This window comes from Lemur catta, chromosome 19 (assembly GCF_020740605.2).
Source record: "Lemur catta isolate mLemCat1 chromosome 19, mLemCat1.pri, whole genome shotgun sequence".
Lineage (NCBI taxonomy): Eukaryota > Metazoa > Chordata > Mammalia > Primates > Lemuridae > Lemur > Lemur catta.
This window is the reverse complement of record NC_059146.1, coordinates 33,294,006-33,309,392: the sequence shown is the minus strand read 5'-3', so window position 1 is coordinate 33,309,392 and position 15,387 is coordinate 33,294,006. Positions and strand designations below refer to the sequence as shown.

At 56.4% G+C, this 15,387-nt stretch overlaps 1 protein-coding gene across 1 annotated transcript in view; it reads right to left on the bottom strand.

Annotated features, from left to right (window-relative positions):
- The window catches only part of PEPD (peptidase D), a 106,245-nt gene that overhangs the window by 75,108 nt on the left and 15,750 nt on the right, over positions 1-15,387 (bottom strand). The window contains exons 4-7 of the mRNA XM_045532929.1: positions 14,314-14,377; positions 8,539-8,586; positions 7,118-7,179; positions 146-190 (exon numbers count right to left, since the gene is read on the bottom strand). Coding sequence (XP_045388885.1) covers positions 146-190; positions 7,118-7,179; positions 8,539-8,586; positions 14,314-14,377 — 219 coding nt within the window. The remainder of the gene's footprint in view (positions 1-145; positions 191-7,117; positions 7,180-8,538; positions 8,587-14,313; positions 14,378-15,387) is intronic.

Below are 15,387 nucleotides of genomic sequence, written 5' to 3'. Positions count from 1 at the left end.
AAAACAAACAGACCAATAAAGGCTAAGGGAGGAGGTTGTGGAGACGGGCTTTCTGGGGGACTGAGATGGGCTGGGCAGGAACAGCAGGGCCCCCTGTCCCCATGAGCTGAGTACAACAGTCAAGGTGGCCACAGGCCATACTCACCACTCAACGATCTCTGGGTGAAGAATGGTGTTGTTGACATTGAACCTACGGAGGAAAAATATATCAAGCCCGTTAGTTCAATGGTCTACCACGTTCCAGCAAGACATGACGTTTGAGACATACACACATACCCCACAACCAAGAGAGGGTCCAAAACTTTGCTTTCCTGATCCCTGACCTGCTGCTCACTTCCTGCAGCAGACCTGGCAGCCTGGGCCGGCTCCTCCAAGTACAGTCAGTCGGATGGCAAGCTTTTTGGTTGTAAAACCCCACCGCCAGCCCCACTAGGTAGACAGCATATCCTCTTCCGTCAAGTATACTAACATACACATACCAGGAGTGCCAGAAGGAAAGGGGAGAGAGAAAGGAGCAAAAACAACATTTGAAAAAATAATGGCTGACGATTTTGCCAATTGGATGGCAAACATTCATCTACATATCCATAAAGCTCAATGACCTCCAAGTAGGATAAATTCAAAGAGGTCCACACCTAGACACATCATAGTCAAACCGTCAAAAGACAAAGAGTATCTCGAAAGCAACAAGAAAAAAGCAATTCATCACATACAAGAGATCTCACTAAGATTAATGGCTGATTTCCCATCAAAAACGAGGGAGGACAGAAGACAGTGGGGTGACATATTCAAAGTGCTGAACAAAAAAAAACATCAACCAAGAATTCTATATCCAGCAAAGTTATGCTTCAAAAATGAAGGAGAATTAAGGGTGGGCACAGTGGCTCATGCTGGTAATCCCAGCACTTTGGGAGGCTGAGGCAGGAGGATCACTTGAGCCCAGGAGTTCCAGGCTGCAATGAGCTATGATCGCACCACTCTCCTCCAACCTTGGTGACACAGCAAGATCCTGTCTCACAACAAAACTAAACTAATTATTAACATAACTTTAAAATGAGTAAATTATAAGGTATGTGAATTATATCCCAATAAAACTGTTTTTAAAAACTTACTAAATTATGCACATAATAAATTTCATTGCATGTAAATTTTATTTCAATACAGCTGATTTATAAAAATTGACCAAACAGGAAGGAAAAATAGATAAATCCACAAGCATAGTTTGAAATTTTCACATACCTCTTGTGATAGCAGAAATTGGGAAAGATATAGGAGATGTGAACAACACAATTAGCCAACTTGACATTTTGACATTTATAGAACACTACAGCAAACAACTGCAGGATACACGCTTTTTAAATGTACAGGAAACATTTATCATAATGATCACATGCTGGAAGTTTCAATAAATTTTAAGAGTTAAAAAACAGAGACCCATTCATTGATCACAGTAGAATTAAACTAGCAATCAATAACAGAAACTATAAAACCTCAAATTATTTAGAAATTTAGCAAGAGACTTCTACATACCCAGTCTTCAAAGACAAAAATCACAAAATTAGAAAATAAAAATATGAAATATCACAATCTGTGAGATGCAGCTAAAGCAGTCCTTAGAGGGAAATTTGTAGCTCTAAATGTATATACTAAAAAAGAAATCAATGATCTAAGTTTCCATCCTAAGAATGCCCTGTCTTCCTTCTCAAGAAGCTAGAGAAAGAACCAATACAACCTAGAGAATTAGAAGAAATTTTAAAAGAGTGGAAATCAATGAAATATTATAAAGCAAACATACAAGAAAGAGAAATCTACAAAGCCAAAAGCTGCTCTTTGATAAGATAAACATAATGAAAAGGTAACCCCAGGGGACAAAAGGATCAGGTCAGGGCACACCCGTGGTACAAGAGAGCCACATGTGACCCACAGCTCAAGCTACTGGCGAGACAGCTGGGAAAGAACATGGCTCAGCACAAGTACAAGCCTCAGCTGAGAAGCCCTGGCAAGGCTTCAGCTCTCTGGATTCCAAGACCTGCTCCACCGCGGGTCAGGATACCACAGATAAGTACGTGCAGGGTTGTGACTTCCTGTCCTCTGGCAAGGCAGGGGCTCTCCACGGCTCCATTAATGGTGTTGCCAAACACCTATCTATTGCCATGGTTGTGAGACCAGCAGCCCCGCTCCTGGCTGAACAAGGGGCAGGGACAGGGGAAAGAAAAGAGCAGGCTGAGAGCGTTCCAGATCTCTGAAGCCTTCAGGATTTTTAACTACACGGACAGAACTACTTGCTTCAAAGTCAACTTAAATGTTGTGGCATCAAAGCTCCACTTGTGAAATATCAAAAGGACTACAGGCAGCCAGTGTGGTTCAGAGTGAAGAGCGGAGCAGCAGATGACATAAATCAAGACGACAAATGGACTCTGCCTCCCATTTCACCAGATGTCACTTTGACCTTAGGAAGAACAATGGCCTATATACTCACTCGTCAAACACCAGCAGAATTCCACTTTACAGGGTGGATGCGTGTGCACACACGTGCATGTACACACGAGCAGCAAAGTGACCTGGCACAGAGTGACTCAGTGCACGGACACAGACGCACACACGTAGAAAAGAGGTGTGCTCAGACACACCCAGGTGTGTAACAGATACTCCAGCACACACAGGTGGACAGTGATGTCTATGCACAGACACATACACACTAAGGCATACTCATTTAGGGGTGTGTAGACACACAGATCTACACACACGTGCATATACTTAGATGCATGAAGATCCACACCCAGATACACAGAGACTCACACAGACACATGCAGACTGATGTACATACATAGACAGACCCACACAAGCCACAACCAGACACAAAAACACACTCAGAGAAACATACTCAGCCACACACAGAAGAGTCCAAAGGACAGCGCTGAGGGACTGAACTCCAGGTAATGAAATTCAGATATTCCTTGTTTTTGCCTCTGTGCTAGTTAGCATTTTCTACAATGCACATTGATGACATAAAAATAACAACAAAACCCCACCAAGTGCTTGTGAGGGTGGCAATGCCCTGGAAGCAGAGGGTAATGTTCTAGTGGCTCTAAATGTGGGCTGGGGCATGAAAGGGTGAGTCACGTGGGCCCAACCCCTGTCCCAGGCCTCTGCCTTCCTCCCTGTGGTTTCTAACCCGACAACAGAGGCAGCCCCCCCCCCCCACCGCCGACTCTCCCCCCTGCAAGGGGGCTACGTCAGGCTCTTGCCTCTTCACGGTCCCCCCTCATGGAGATTTCCTCAGGCCACATTAGAAACCCAATCCTAAACATTAACTTGAGATGCCAGTTAACAGTAACGAGAAAGCCGTGGTCCCCAAACCACAAATTGGCATTTTGTTATAATTGTCAAGTTTTAATAATGTCCCTCTACTTCTTGGGTTTTAAAATTCACATCTTTGAATATTAATATTCTTACATTAACAGCCGCCAATTCAGCATTTCATCCTTAACTGCTTATTTAAATGGAATTAATTTGTAACCAATTGTCTTCAGATATGCAGGCAATTTAAGCAAATGCCAAAAGATGAGAAATATGCTTATCCCGATTCACCAGCTGATGTGGAATATGGACCATCTTTCTTCCTGTGACAACGCCATGAAACAGAGTCCTCTGTGACTCACTGCCCCAGCCTGGGGCTCCTGGACGCAGACCCTGCCGGTCTGGGAGGGACACGTACACCGGGAAGGCAGCCCCGTGAAGCCCCATGAACCTGATGGAGGGGGGCCCTCGGCTCAGGCACCTGCCCCCTCAGGCACCTCTCTCACTTCACAGTCAGTCTCCTGCTCTCCGGGAAAGATGCCCTGTAGTCCAGTCCCCCTCCTCGGATGCCCAGAGACCCAGGGTGCCTGGCTTTGCTCCCCCTCGGACGCCCAGAGACCCACCGTGCCTGGCTTTGCTTCCCCTCGGACGCCCAGAGACCCACCGTGCCTGGCTTTGCTCCCCCTCGGATGCCCAGAGACCCACCGTGCCTGGCTTTGCTCCCCCTCGGATGCCCAGAGACCCACTGTGCCTGGCTTTGCTCCCCCTCGGATGCCCAGAGACCCAGGGTGCCTGGCTTTGCTCCCCCTCAGACGCCCAGAGACCCACCGTGCCTGGCTTTGCTCCCCCTTGGATGCCCAGAGACCCACCGTGCCTGGCTTTGCTCCCCCTCGGATGCCCAGAGACCCACCGTGCCTGGCTTTGCTCCCCCTTGGATGCCCAGAGACCCACCGTGCCTGGCTTTGCTCGCAGCCTACTGGATCCCAGGACTCCAGGGAGCCGCAGACCAACCACGGGAAGAGTCTGAGACCCTCTTTGCTGCAGGGCTGCCCTCGCCAACCCAGCTCCCGGACCAGGCCTGCTGCATGCCCTCGCTGGCATCTGGCAATGGGCGCCTGACCCCACCCACACAACCCAGCCTCCCGCCAGAGCCCACGGCGGGGCCCAGTCCTTCCACACCTTCTGTGGGACTTTCTCTGCCGGGATCAAGCCACCCACAGAGCTGGAGACGTGGCCAGGGACAGACCCCAAACTCAGCTTGAGGCCCCCAAAGACTCCCTGCCTGCTCCTTTGACCCTATTATGATCACCCGAGCCACGCCCCGTGGTGAACCCAGTGGCCCCAGGCCACGGGAAGATCCCTCGGCCTCTCAGGCCTCGTGCATGTCTTCGACTCCCTGTTCCCGCTGCTCCCCATCCTCTGCCGTCCTCACCGCCACAGGACCCGGCACACTCCTGCCGTGGGAGCCGGCGGCCGAGCTGGGCCTGATACGGGAAGGCTGAACCCAAGGGACAGACCTCAGGGCAGGCAACCTGGAGAGGTCACAGGCTGAGTGCCAGCTGGACCCGGGCCTGGGGGTCCGGGACAGGTGAACAGGGGAAGCCACTGCTGCACCACAACCTCCTTCCCCCCTGCAGCCAAGGGATAAAGGTGGCCTGGGGCAGCCCATCAGGACAATCCAAGGTGCCAAACCTGAACTTCTATTAAAGCAGGGGCCAAAGAGGCAAGATGGGAGGTGTTCCAGACACACTTAAAAGCATCAAAAATTACAATTCCAGGTAGAAGGAGCTTCATTAGGGCAGCGAGAGGCGACCAGGGCCAGAGGCAGTTGAGTATTGGAAAGTAGGACGACAGCAAGATCCATCTTGCTTAGGAAACAGCTATTATTATCCTCAGCAAACAGCTGGAGACGCGCTCGGCAGACAGGTGGATGCGGTCGCCGAGCTGCACTGGCCCTCCAGGACGAGGTCTCTGCCCAGCCTGGCACAGAAGTACCGGCAGCCTGTGGGGGTGGGACGCCAGGAACACAGACACGTGCAGACGCGACTTCACACAGGGAAGGAGCTGGGAGGCGGCTGCCGGCAGAGGCTGCAGCCCTAGGCGGTGCCCACGGCATGTAGCGCAGGGGCACCTGCCGAATTGCCCCAGGGGAGCAACCCCCAAGGGCAGAGTTACATGAAGGACGAAACAGAGACCTGAGGCCCAGAGGGAGGAGATATGGGAGGGACAAGCGCCCTGGAGGACGAGGCAGGGAGGGAGCACCATGAATAGCCGGAGAGACAGCCTCCCGCGTAGCCGGGACCACAGGCGCATGTCACCACGCCTGGCTAATTTTTCTGATTTTTGCAGAGATGGGGTCTCACTCTTGCTCAGGCTGGTCTCAAACTCCTGACCTCAAGCGATCCTCCGGCCTCCCAGAGTGCTGGGATGGCAGGCGTGAGCCACCGCGCCTGGCCAACGGGGATTTGCTTGTGGGCAACCGCGCACTGAGCGCCAACTCTCTGGCAGGCTCCGGGGGAGTGTGACCTCCTTTGGGTCCCACACCAAGCCCAAGTAGCACCCGGTGCCACCAAGGGGGGCTAAGGCTCAGCCCTGCCAAGGTCATGGAGTCAGTTAGGCAGGCGGCCGCCAGGCTCCCTCCTTCCAGCTCGGGGCCCTCCCGTGGGGCACAGACCCAAGCAGGGCCACAGAGACGTCCCACGGTGTGGGTGGAGGGCGGTGAGCAGGGCATCGGAGTGCTGGCCCCTGGCGGGGCCGGGAGGACCCAGGGAGCCCGGGCTCGGGACGGGCAGCAGCTGGCTGTGCCCACACCCCCTCCGAAGCCTGGGGAGAGATGGCAGCTCCGCGCCCAGCGTTTCAGCACGCTGGCTAATCGCTGCCAGGCGAGGGAGGCAGGGCTGCTCTGGAGAAACTCCCAAGAGGATGAGGAGATTTGCGCAGTGAAAGCAGCAAGCCTGGTACGGCTCCCCCTGCCCCATCACGCTCAGCAAGGGGAGCGATACATATTTATGAGCTCGTAATCCACCCTAATCGCCCCTACATCACACATACACACACACAGACTCCAGCGGCTCGGGCTCATACATAATTATAAGGCGCTTCCTCCGTCACCGCCTTGGTCCACCAAAGGACAACAGAGGACACCAGGCCTGCAGAGTATGCGTGTGGGGAGGGGCCGGGGATCCGGCACAGGAGCTCAGCCCACTGTCCACACTCAGAGCCTTGAAGTGGGGGCCCAGGCCTGTCACCAGCCAGCCTGGGGACACACGCACGCTGGCAGGCAGCACTCTCCAAGGGCCTGGGGGCAGGGTGACAAGCAGGGGGAAGGCCTGCTTTGCCTGCACCCAACATCTGTCCTGCCCAGAGAGGCTGAGAAAAGGGAACTGACTCCCAAGCCTAGAGCTCAGCAGGGAGTGAGGGCAGGTAGGGGGACTCTACCTGGGACTGGGGCAGCAGGGGACACAGAGGAGTTGCTGATAGCTGGGCTGGGACTAAGGGGAGGAGGCTACATGGCAAAGGACGTGATTGGGATAAAGACCACAAGGGCTCAGAGCAGGTCCCTGTCCCCCGTGTGCAGCCAGGGCTCCCAAAGCACTTCCACTATGGAGCACAACAGAGAAGTTGCGCTTCGAGTAAAAGTGGGGGTGAATTTAGGCAAATTGTTTTAATTATTTTTCCAAATATTTCCTCAAAATGCCCGAACTCCTTTTTAGAGTCCTCCTGTCTGTGTGTGGCATGTCCCGTCGGCAGACCAAAGCGGCGTGCTGGCAGGGGTGAGGTGGGGGGTGGGGGGAGTCCCCAGGGCCCCAGGACTCACTTGCTGATGCCCTCGAAGGAGGCCTCCCTGCAGATGCTGCCGCTGTCCGTGTTGACGCCGCGCTGTGGAGAGGGAGAGTGAGAACACAGACGTGTCACACAGGGCCGCGTGGTATCCGCACAGCCTGCATGGGAGGCCTGACCTCCTCCAGCCAAGACTGGGACAAGTAAGAATAGGGAGCCCCGCCCCCGACCCCCTCCTGCCTTCCCCCACCCAGCCGGTAACCCCAAGCCAGCCCTCCTTCCTCGGCTGCAGCTTGCCGAGCGCAGGGAGTGGGCCCCACAGACCCGGCAGCGCCCCACAGGCACAGCGAGGCCTACTCCACGGGTGGGCAGAGCACCGTGCTGACGCCAGCCAGGCTGGTCGGGCACAGGCGGAGGCCGGGCAAGAAGAACAGACCCAGGACCACCCTCACCCGAAACCTGCTCTCCCCGGCGGCCTCATCCTGTCTCCCCTGCACACCCCCCACTAACAGTACGAGCTCCAGGAGTCCTGCCAGACCCACCCTTCCAGGAAGGAGGGCGGGCCCCGATGCCGGCAGGACTGGTATGACACTGGGTCACACTCCTCTTTTTCCTAATTATGAGGAGACTCCAAGTGGACAGGGACGGAAACAAAACAAGGGACGCACAGCAAACGTGTCATCCCCAGAGGCCAGGCATTTCAAATCACACTTCTTTCCCCAGAACTTCAGGTCGATGTCTCATTGTACACCCAGATGAGACACACCAGACCACCTCTGACCACAATCATCTAACGTGACCTTCCTTCTTAGCCATCTAAACAGCACAGTGGGGAAAAAGAGACCAAGTGCCGAAAGAAATAACCAAGAAAAACTATTTCTGCAGGAATCGATTAGCAAAAGAGAGAAGGGTCACTGGAGAAAGCGTGGCCGCGGATACGCTTCGTATGTGAGACTCCCAAGGTCCCAGAGGGCAAGAAGGCACGTCTCCTCCTGAGAGATCCCACAGCCTGGGCGCCAGGAGCCCCCCACGCACCCCCAGCCCACCCCCGGCCCTTGGCCTGTCACCGTGTCCACAGCCCAGCGTCCTCAAGGGCAGACGCCAAGGGAGTGTTTGCAGACCGTACGAACGGAGGAGACAGGGTGGAAGTGACCTGACAGTCCACGTCCACAAATCCCAGGAGCTCAGCCCGACACACACGGCTTCCAGCCCGGTTTCCACCCTCCAAGTGGGCGTGGTGTCTGGTCCACCACGGCCTCATGACAGGACACAGCACGTCCCAGGGAGACCCGCGGCTGGGCCATTTGGGCTGAGCAGGTGTTGCTACTGACCAGGGACAACGGTTTCTCCCGGCTTCGTGATGCTCCCCCGTGGTCCCCACATCTGCAAGGGCAGGCAGCTCCCTAAAACCCCTCCCCATGCCCAACACTGCCTGGCCCCGGGACCCCAGCCACTTACCAATGTGAGGAGGACAGAGGGCTGCCGTGACATCAGGACACTGGCAATCTGGAAGGTCAGAAAGAAAAACCCTCTTTAGAGCAACCACGAAGAAGTCTGACGGAGATGAGACTTGGCCTCGTCACGACTCCCTAAGCGACAGCGCGCACTCACGGGGCAGACGCCCAGACCAGGCGACGCTGCCGTTGCCTCATCCTGCAGATGAGCAAACCCAGGCTTGCACAGCCGAAGGACTTCTGGAAGCCACACAGCTATCGAGGGGTAGAAAGGGGAAAACCTAAACCCGGCTCGCTTCCCGCCATGCCTCCCCGCCTCCAGCCACCACACAGGTCCCCCGCTCCAAACAGCCAGACCTGCCCATGCTCCAAGGCCAGCACCTCTGCCATCTGCCAAACCCTTCCTCAAAGATCCGTCCCAGCAAGCCCTCAGGCACTAGCTCTACAGCCTCCTGTCCCCAGGGCAGACACCTCCCTCCCTGCCCATTGTCTCCTAGACCAAGGGGAGGGGCCTTCCCCAGGGCCTCCCTCCAGCCCCCACCCCACACCCGCTCTCTAACCCTCCACCATGGCCCACTCGTGCCAGCTGCTTCCTACCCAAAACCCAGGCTCTCGCACTGCCTGGAGTGCCCTCTCCCGTCTTAGCCGCTTCATCAATTTGCACTCAGGATCAAAGGCCCGGCCCCCAAGCAGGCTGGTTCACTCCCACCTCTATGCCCCAGGGACAGTCCTCATTCCTCTGCACCCCAAGGGTGCCAACCACCCTGCTGGGAGCAGTATCTTCCTCACCTGGCCCTTCCCTGTGGTCTACCCTGCACCTGGCTTCTGCAGACCCCAATGCATCCGAGCCCCCCAGGGCAGAGATCAGTCTCTTCCCCACACCCCACCTAAACTCTTTACACCCTCGAAGCAGGGGGAGAGCGAGGAGGGTGCGCTGTTGTTTTAATAGCCTGACTAAGCGATCACTGATACACTCCACACATTTCAAGTGGACATTCTGGTAAGTTCTGACATATGTACATATACCTTTTTTAATACTGAGATGCTCCCAGAGAAAACCTGGAATGTACCGAAAATTATAAACAGATAAAAGGCATGTACGCTCCCATCCCCAGGGACTTCTTAGCTTTGCACATGAAAACAGAGATCTGTAATGACATTTGGATCATATGAAATGACATGTTCCACTTACTTCCTGTTATTAAATATTCTTCAAACATGCAATTGTCACTACCACTGGGGATTGTCAACATCCAGTGAGTCGCTGATTAAGGCCTGTGCCGTGACTGTCTTCCAAGAGCATCTCATTTAACCACCCAGGAAGATGGTGCCACGAATGTGCAGCTTCACCAGGGAGGAGCCTCTGAGGTTGGAGAACCTGCCCGAGTTCAGTAAAAAATAGCAAAGCTCAGATCTGAAGCTCCGGCTGCATAATACTCTCTTAATGGACATAGCATAAGTGATTTGTTAATTCCTGCACCAGACACTTCAATCACTTCTGATTAGCATAAATAATGCTGTGACGAACATCCTTATACGTAAGGCTTTATTTCCTTAAAATGAAATTGCTTAAAAAAAGTATTCTCTTCAAAAAAAAAAAAAAAAATCAAATTTGACCCAGTTAAACTGCTGAGTCAATGCCACATACATTGTCGAGGTTTGTGACGTGCAGGGCCAGGTGACCCTGCAGAGAGGCACATCGCTTACTCACAAACTGCCCTGAGCATGACAGCAGCCCCCGCCCCTGTCTCCCAAAGGCAAGGTCTGGCCGAGTCCCTCCCACTCTCAGCCCTCCTGGAGGATGGGTGGCTCATTAAGAGGAACAGAGTGGCAAGTGCTGGGCCCTGGGCACGTTGCCACATTGCCATGAAGGGGCCATGTTCATCAGCATGGAATAATTCCGTCAATTACAGCCGCGGGAGCAGAGAGCGGAGGCACTTGGGGACTGTATCCACAACTGTCCTTGGGAGGGAGGCGCAGGACAACGAATGGCTGATGGTTTTTCTCCCTGCAATGACTCTCGGGACATGCCGGTTTGGAATCACAGAGAACGCAGCCGTCTCCGAGCTGCCCGGTGCGCAGACAGACCGAGGCCCGACGCGGACAGCAGGCTGTGCGTCCGCTGGTCCTGGCAGAGCGGCATCTTCTATTGATTGCAACTGCTGGAGTGGGCCCTGGTTACTTCTGAGGCTGCAAAGCCTCTCCCAGTTTGGCAGCTGCATCTGCCCTTCCCCACGGAGACCCATTAGAGCTGCACTCTCATCAGCACGCCCGGACTCCGCGCCTCGGATATTAAAGAAACACGAAGTGCCGAGTCTCGCTGGCTCCAAATGCAGCCCCAGCACACAGAACAGCATGGCTCTGTCAACTCGGGGCCTTGTTTCCACGGAGTGGTGGCCACTAGGGAGCTCTCGCAAACCTGTGCTGCTAAATGGCCCTGCCTCACTCCGTGCCACGGCCAGCACCAATTTCTCGGGCAGACCGGCCTCTCTGGCAGGTCGAGGAACATGGGCACACAGAGAATTCCTCAGAGCCCCTGATGTGGCTCCTCCCCCGGGGACAGTCAGAGGCCTCCCACGGACACCTCCCGTGCTCCCCTAACCAGGGCCCAGACCAGGCCCCAGGGCCACCTTCACGATCCTGACAAGGGGCTGGACACGCCGTCACCAACACTGAGAAAGCTGCACGGCTCCAGAGAGCTGCACTTCACCCCGCAAGCACCAAAGCTCTTAGAAATAAGCTGTCTTTCATGGCAGTCCCCTCCAACAGCAGAGCAACCGCTGGCCTGCAATGCTTTTAAAATTTTGAATTTGTCTCTAAAGTGTAAACAACAGGAAACATCACACCAGCTGCTCCTGAACAATGCGGAATTCCAGCAGCCCTGGGCCAGCAGTCCCGCAGTGCAGCTGTCCCTTGCTGACACCTCATTCCCTGAAGCCTCGCCGCGCTGGGCCTCAGCAGCAGTGCCTCAAAGCACCCTCGAGAGCCCCCTGCGTGCCCCTTCTCAGGGGAACCACCTTCTCAGTAATGGAACTCAGGTCGTCTGTGGGGCGGGCTGGGCGTGCTGCACCAGACACCGGCCTGTCACACGCAGTAACCGGTGACGGGCTATGGGGAGGGGGTTCCTGCCTTCTTTCAGAGGAGACAGGTGCCAGGTGCTGTGATTTGTCACAGATGACTGAGGTTGTCCCTAAGAGTAAGACAGGGCTGGGTACCATAGAACTGGCCTGAGGCACCCTCTCTCGTACAAGGGGCTTCCTGTCACCTCCCACAATGGAGGAGGCCCCAGGTCCCTACAGCAACCTGGAAGCACCTCCCAGCCAGGGGGCTCAGTCCAGCAGGTTGCACTTGCTGGCAGGCTCCCTTTCCAGAAGTGTCCAACGGGCAAGTGAGGGCTGGGGGCATATCCCAACGCCCCCACCTAACAGCTGTGGGCCCCTGGGCAAGGCCGCTCATCCGTGAATGGGGTGGAAGCGGTGGCTCACCACGGGACAGGGCAGGAGGGACGAGGGGACCCGAGCAAGCCCACAGGTGTGGGCCCCAGACTGAGCTCCTGTCCCACTGTCACCATGAGCCCTTACTTCCGATGAAAACAGCACAGCGACAACCAAACTGACCAAAGGTGATGATGGCGGTGGCGCTGCAGAATGTCCTGAACCCTAAAGAGACTCTGCCCTTTGAACTCTATTGAAGCCTTCAGTTAAGATCCAACTCTATCAACACAGACTAAGAATGAGCTGGTCTGTGTGGCTGTCATTCTACACCACCATCGAGGACTTCCTTGCTCTGACACCCAAGACGTCCTCTGTTTTACTGCGTTTGGAGACCAGTTCTCCTTTCTCTTCCCCAGAAATCCCAGTGTAAAGGGGGTTGAACTTTCCCCTGGTTATAAAAACAAAAACGTCAGACAGCGGCTGAGGAGGCCACGGCACAGGGACGGCTCCGAGTGAGCGACCAAGTCCTGAATGGAGGCGGGTGTCCATGCTCTGGGTCCCAGGGACCCACCCAGGCTGCACCAAGGAGACAAAGGGCAATAACATGAACACAATTCACGGGAGTGGGGGGCGCACCTGCCGAGGGGGAGGGCCAGGAACAAAGTGAGATGAAGGACGAGCAGGCCCCTCCCTCTCTGGCACTGAGGCATCCAGGGCACATGGCAATGACCTTGGTAGGGGCACGCACATGAATGCTCAGTCTGCTTCAGATGCTACACCCAAAGCAATCAGCCCAGTAGGAGATGCTGAGTCACCCCAAAAGCCTGGTATTGAAATCACATGACAACAAGATTCATCAAAAGCCCCTGTCTCTCCACGGTCCAGCCAGGCAGACAGTGCCACAGAAACAGGCCCCGGTGGCCCCGTGGATGTGAGCGGTGGCTGCTTCACGGAGGGCCTCTGGGGAGCCCTGACCAGGCACCAGGACCCTACAGCGACTGTTCACCCGTGCGGTTACCTCCTATGCCAGACTGTGCCCCGGCTGACTTTAGCCCTGGGTCTCAACCACCTCTGCTGCCCACGTGTCCCTGGGACCCGGCAGGGAGGGACTGCAAGAGGAATGTCTGGGGGGAAAGAGCTGGGCCTTCGACACAAATACAAGGCGTTAAAGGCAGGTGCAGATCAGAACACGGTCAGCATCTGCAACCTGTCCAGGGAGCTCAGGGCAGGGCGCCAGTGTAGACCAGAGTGGGCGGGGTTGCAGGGGGCTGGTGCAAGACCCTGAAGGATGGGCAGGGCACAGAGTCTGAGAAGTGGGAACAGCAACTCAGGACAGCAGAACCAGAGGCAGGGCTGGGCCTGTGTACAGCGTGGAACTGAGGCGGGTCCGCTCGGGGTCAAGGTGAGCTGGCTGTCCCACAGCAGGCGGAGACAGACCGGTTCCTCCCAGCGCTGGGTGTCGGGCTGGGCTCCCTAGGAACCTGCCTCTTGCCCAGTGCTGTCACCCCCCAACCTGGCTGTGTCCTGACCAGCGGAAGTGGGGAGGGCCCCACCCAGCTGATCCTGCCAGGTCGGGGCTGGACCCCTAGCGACAGGCACTGACTTCCGGGTGTTTCCATTCCACCCAGCACGGACCTGCACAGACCAGGGGGTTGTGACTGTGCCCAGGGATGGAGCAGAGAGGCCTCCTGTGTGCCAGGCAGTGGGTGCAGTGTCAGGCCTTGGTCACTTGTCACACCAGGGGGCTCCTAGCTGTGCTCTCACCTCTGCCTCGGCCTGGCCCTGTCAGCAGAGGAAGTCAGGGGCAACCCCTTCTGCCTGAACTCAGGACAGATTCAAAGACCCCAAGGGGACAGTCGCTCACTTACGCAGGCCACGCAATGCGCACTGGAAAACCACGCTGGGAAGTGGATTAAAGCCAAGGGACCTCCAGCTCCACCCCATGCACGAGCCCCCCTGCAGCCCAGGGCGTTTGTGACAGCAGCACCTGCGGCCAGGGCCCGTGGGACAGGCCTCCCAGCACAGGAAGGCCCAGGCCAAGCCCAGGAAAGGGTCCGGGTCTGACGTAGCTCAGACATGTGCCACCACTGCAGGCAGGACGCATCTCAGAGACGTGCTCGCTTGTGCATCCAGTGGCCGCGACCCAAGTCACCAGCCACTTCCCCACTGCGTCGGGGGCACTGCCCAGGCAAGAAATGGCTTCCTCAGAGACATCTGAGGGCTGTGTTTCCTACTTGCTCTTTCCAAACGAGTCGGTGGCATCCCGGTGTCCAGCCAGGCCACGGCAGTGGTAGGGGAGGGGACGCAGCAGCAGAGGAGCTTCTGGAAGCGGGTCAGCCACTCACCTCATCGGTGTACTCGACGTCGTCCACGGCGTACTTCTGCTGGAAGTGCTCCTTGGAGTGGATCCTCGAAGGGAAGCACAGGGAGCGCCGAGGTCAGGCCTGGGCAGCGGCTCAGCGTAGCCACTTCCCCGCCCGCCAAGCCCAGGCCGTGACACCCGGGGCCCGTCCCCATCACAGCCAGCACCTGGCTCCACCCCTGCCCCAAGCTGGCCCCGTTCCTCGTGACCCAGGACCTCCAGCCTCTGCAAGCAGCTGCAGACGACCCCTGGTCACTCCCCGTCACTGCCAGAGAGAGCGCGTGGGAAGGCCAGCCAGCGCTCCCACCCTTTGGGGCAGAAAACAAGCTGCCTCTGGTGGTCTCCAGACCGTGATGGAGAGCTAAAACGTGAACATTTTAAAGACGTCAACATCAGCATGACTCCATGCGATGAGAAAAATCCAAACATGCTCATCACCCCTGAAAAATTAGTGGGGACAAGACAGAGCGGACGGGGCTGGGCAGCCCTTGCCCACCTCCTAGTGGCCCTTGGGTCACAGCAACTTGTGCTCTGGGTCCAGAGAGCTGCCACCCCCAGCTCTTGGCTGGAGATGAGTCAGTGTCGTTGCTGGCGGCAGAACACACGTGAGGAGGAACATGAACGCCACAGGCAGAGCTCCAGAGCCACATCCAGTGACTCGCGCACCGTCCCACACCTGAGCACCACATGGTCCCAGGGCGCACCCCGCCCTGCCCACCCCAAACCGCCGGTGACCCCACGGCATCACAGCCGCCGGTGCTGGAGCCCAAACGGGCCCTGGACAAACAGCAGGCGGTTTTCGGGGTGAGCTGATGACAGGGGAGCGTGGAGGGTGCTGAGGACAACGCACCGGGGGATCCCCAGAGGGAGGGAGAGAACTTTGGGACCAGGAGAGGATGCCCTTGGAAAGCGAGTCCTGCGCCGGCACCCTGAGCGCCGCCCTGGGCCTCTGAGATGTGGACGACCGGCATCGCTGCCCAGGAAACAGACCCCACCCCACGCCCTGAGCCCTCCGCCACTTCCCTCCACCCAAGCCAGGAAGCTCGGACCTCGGGCG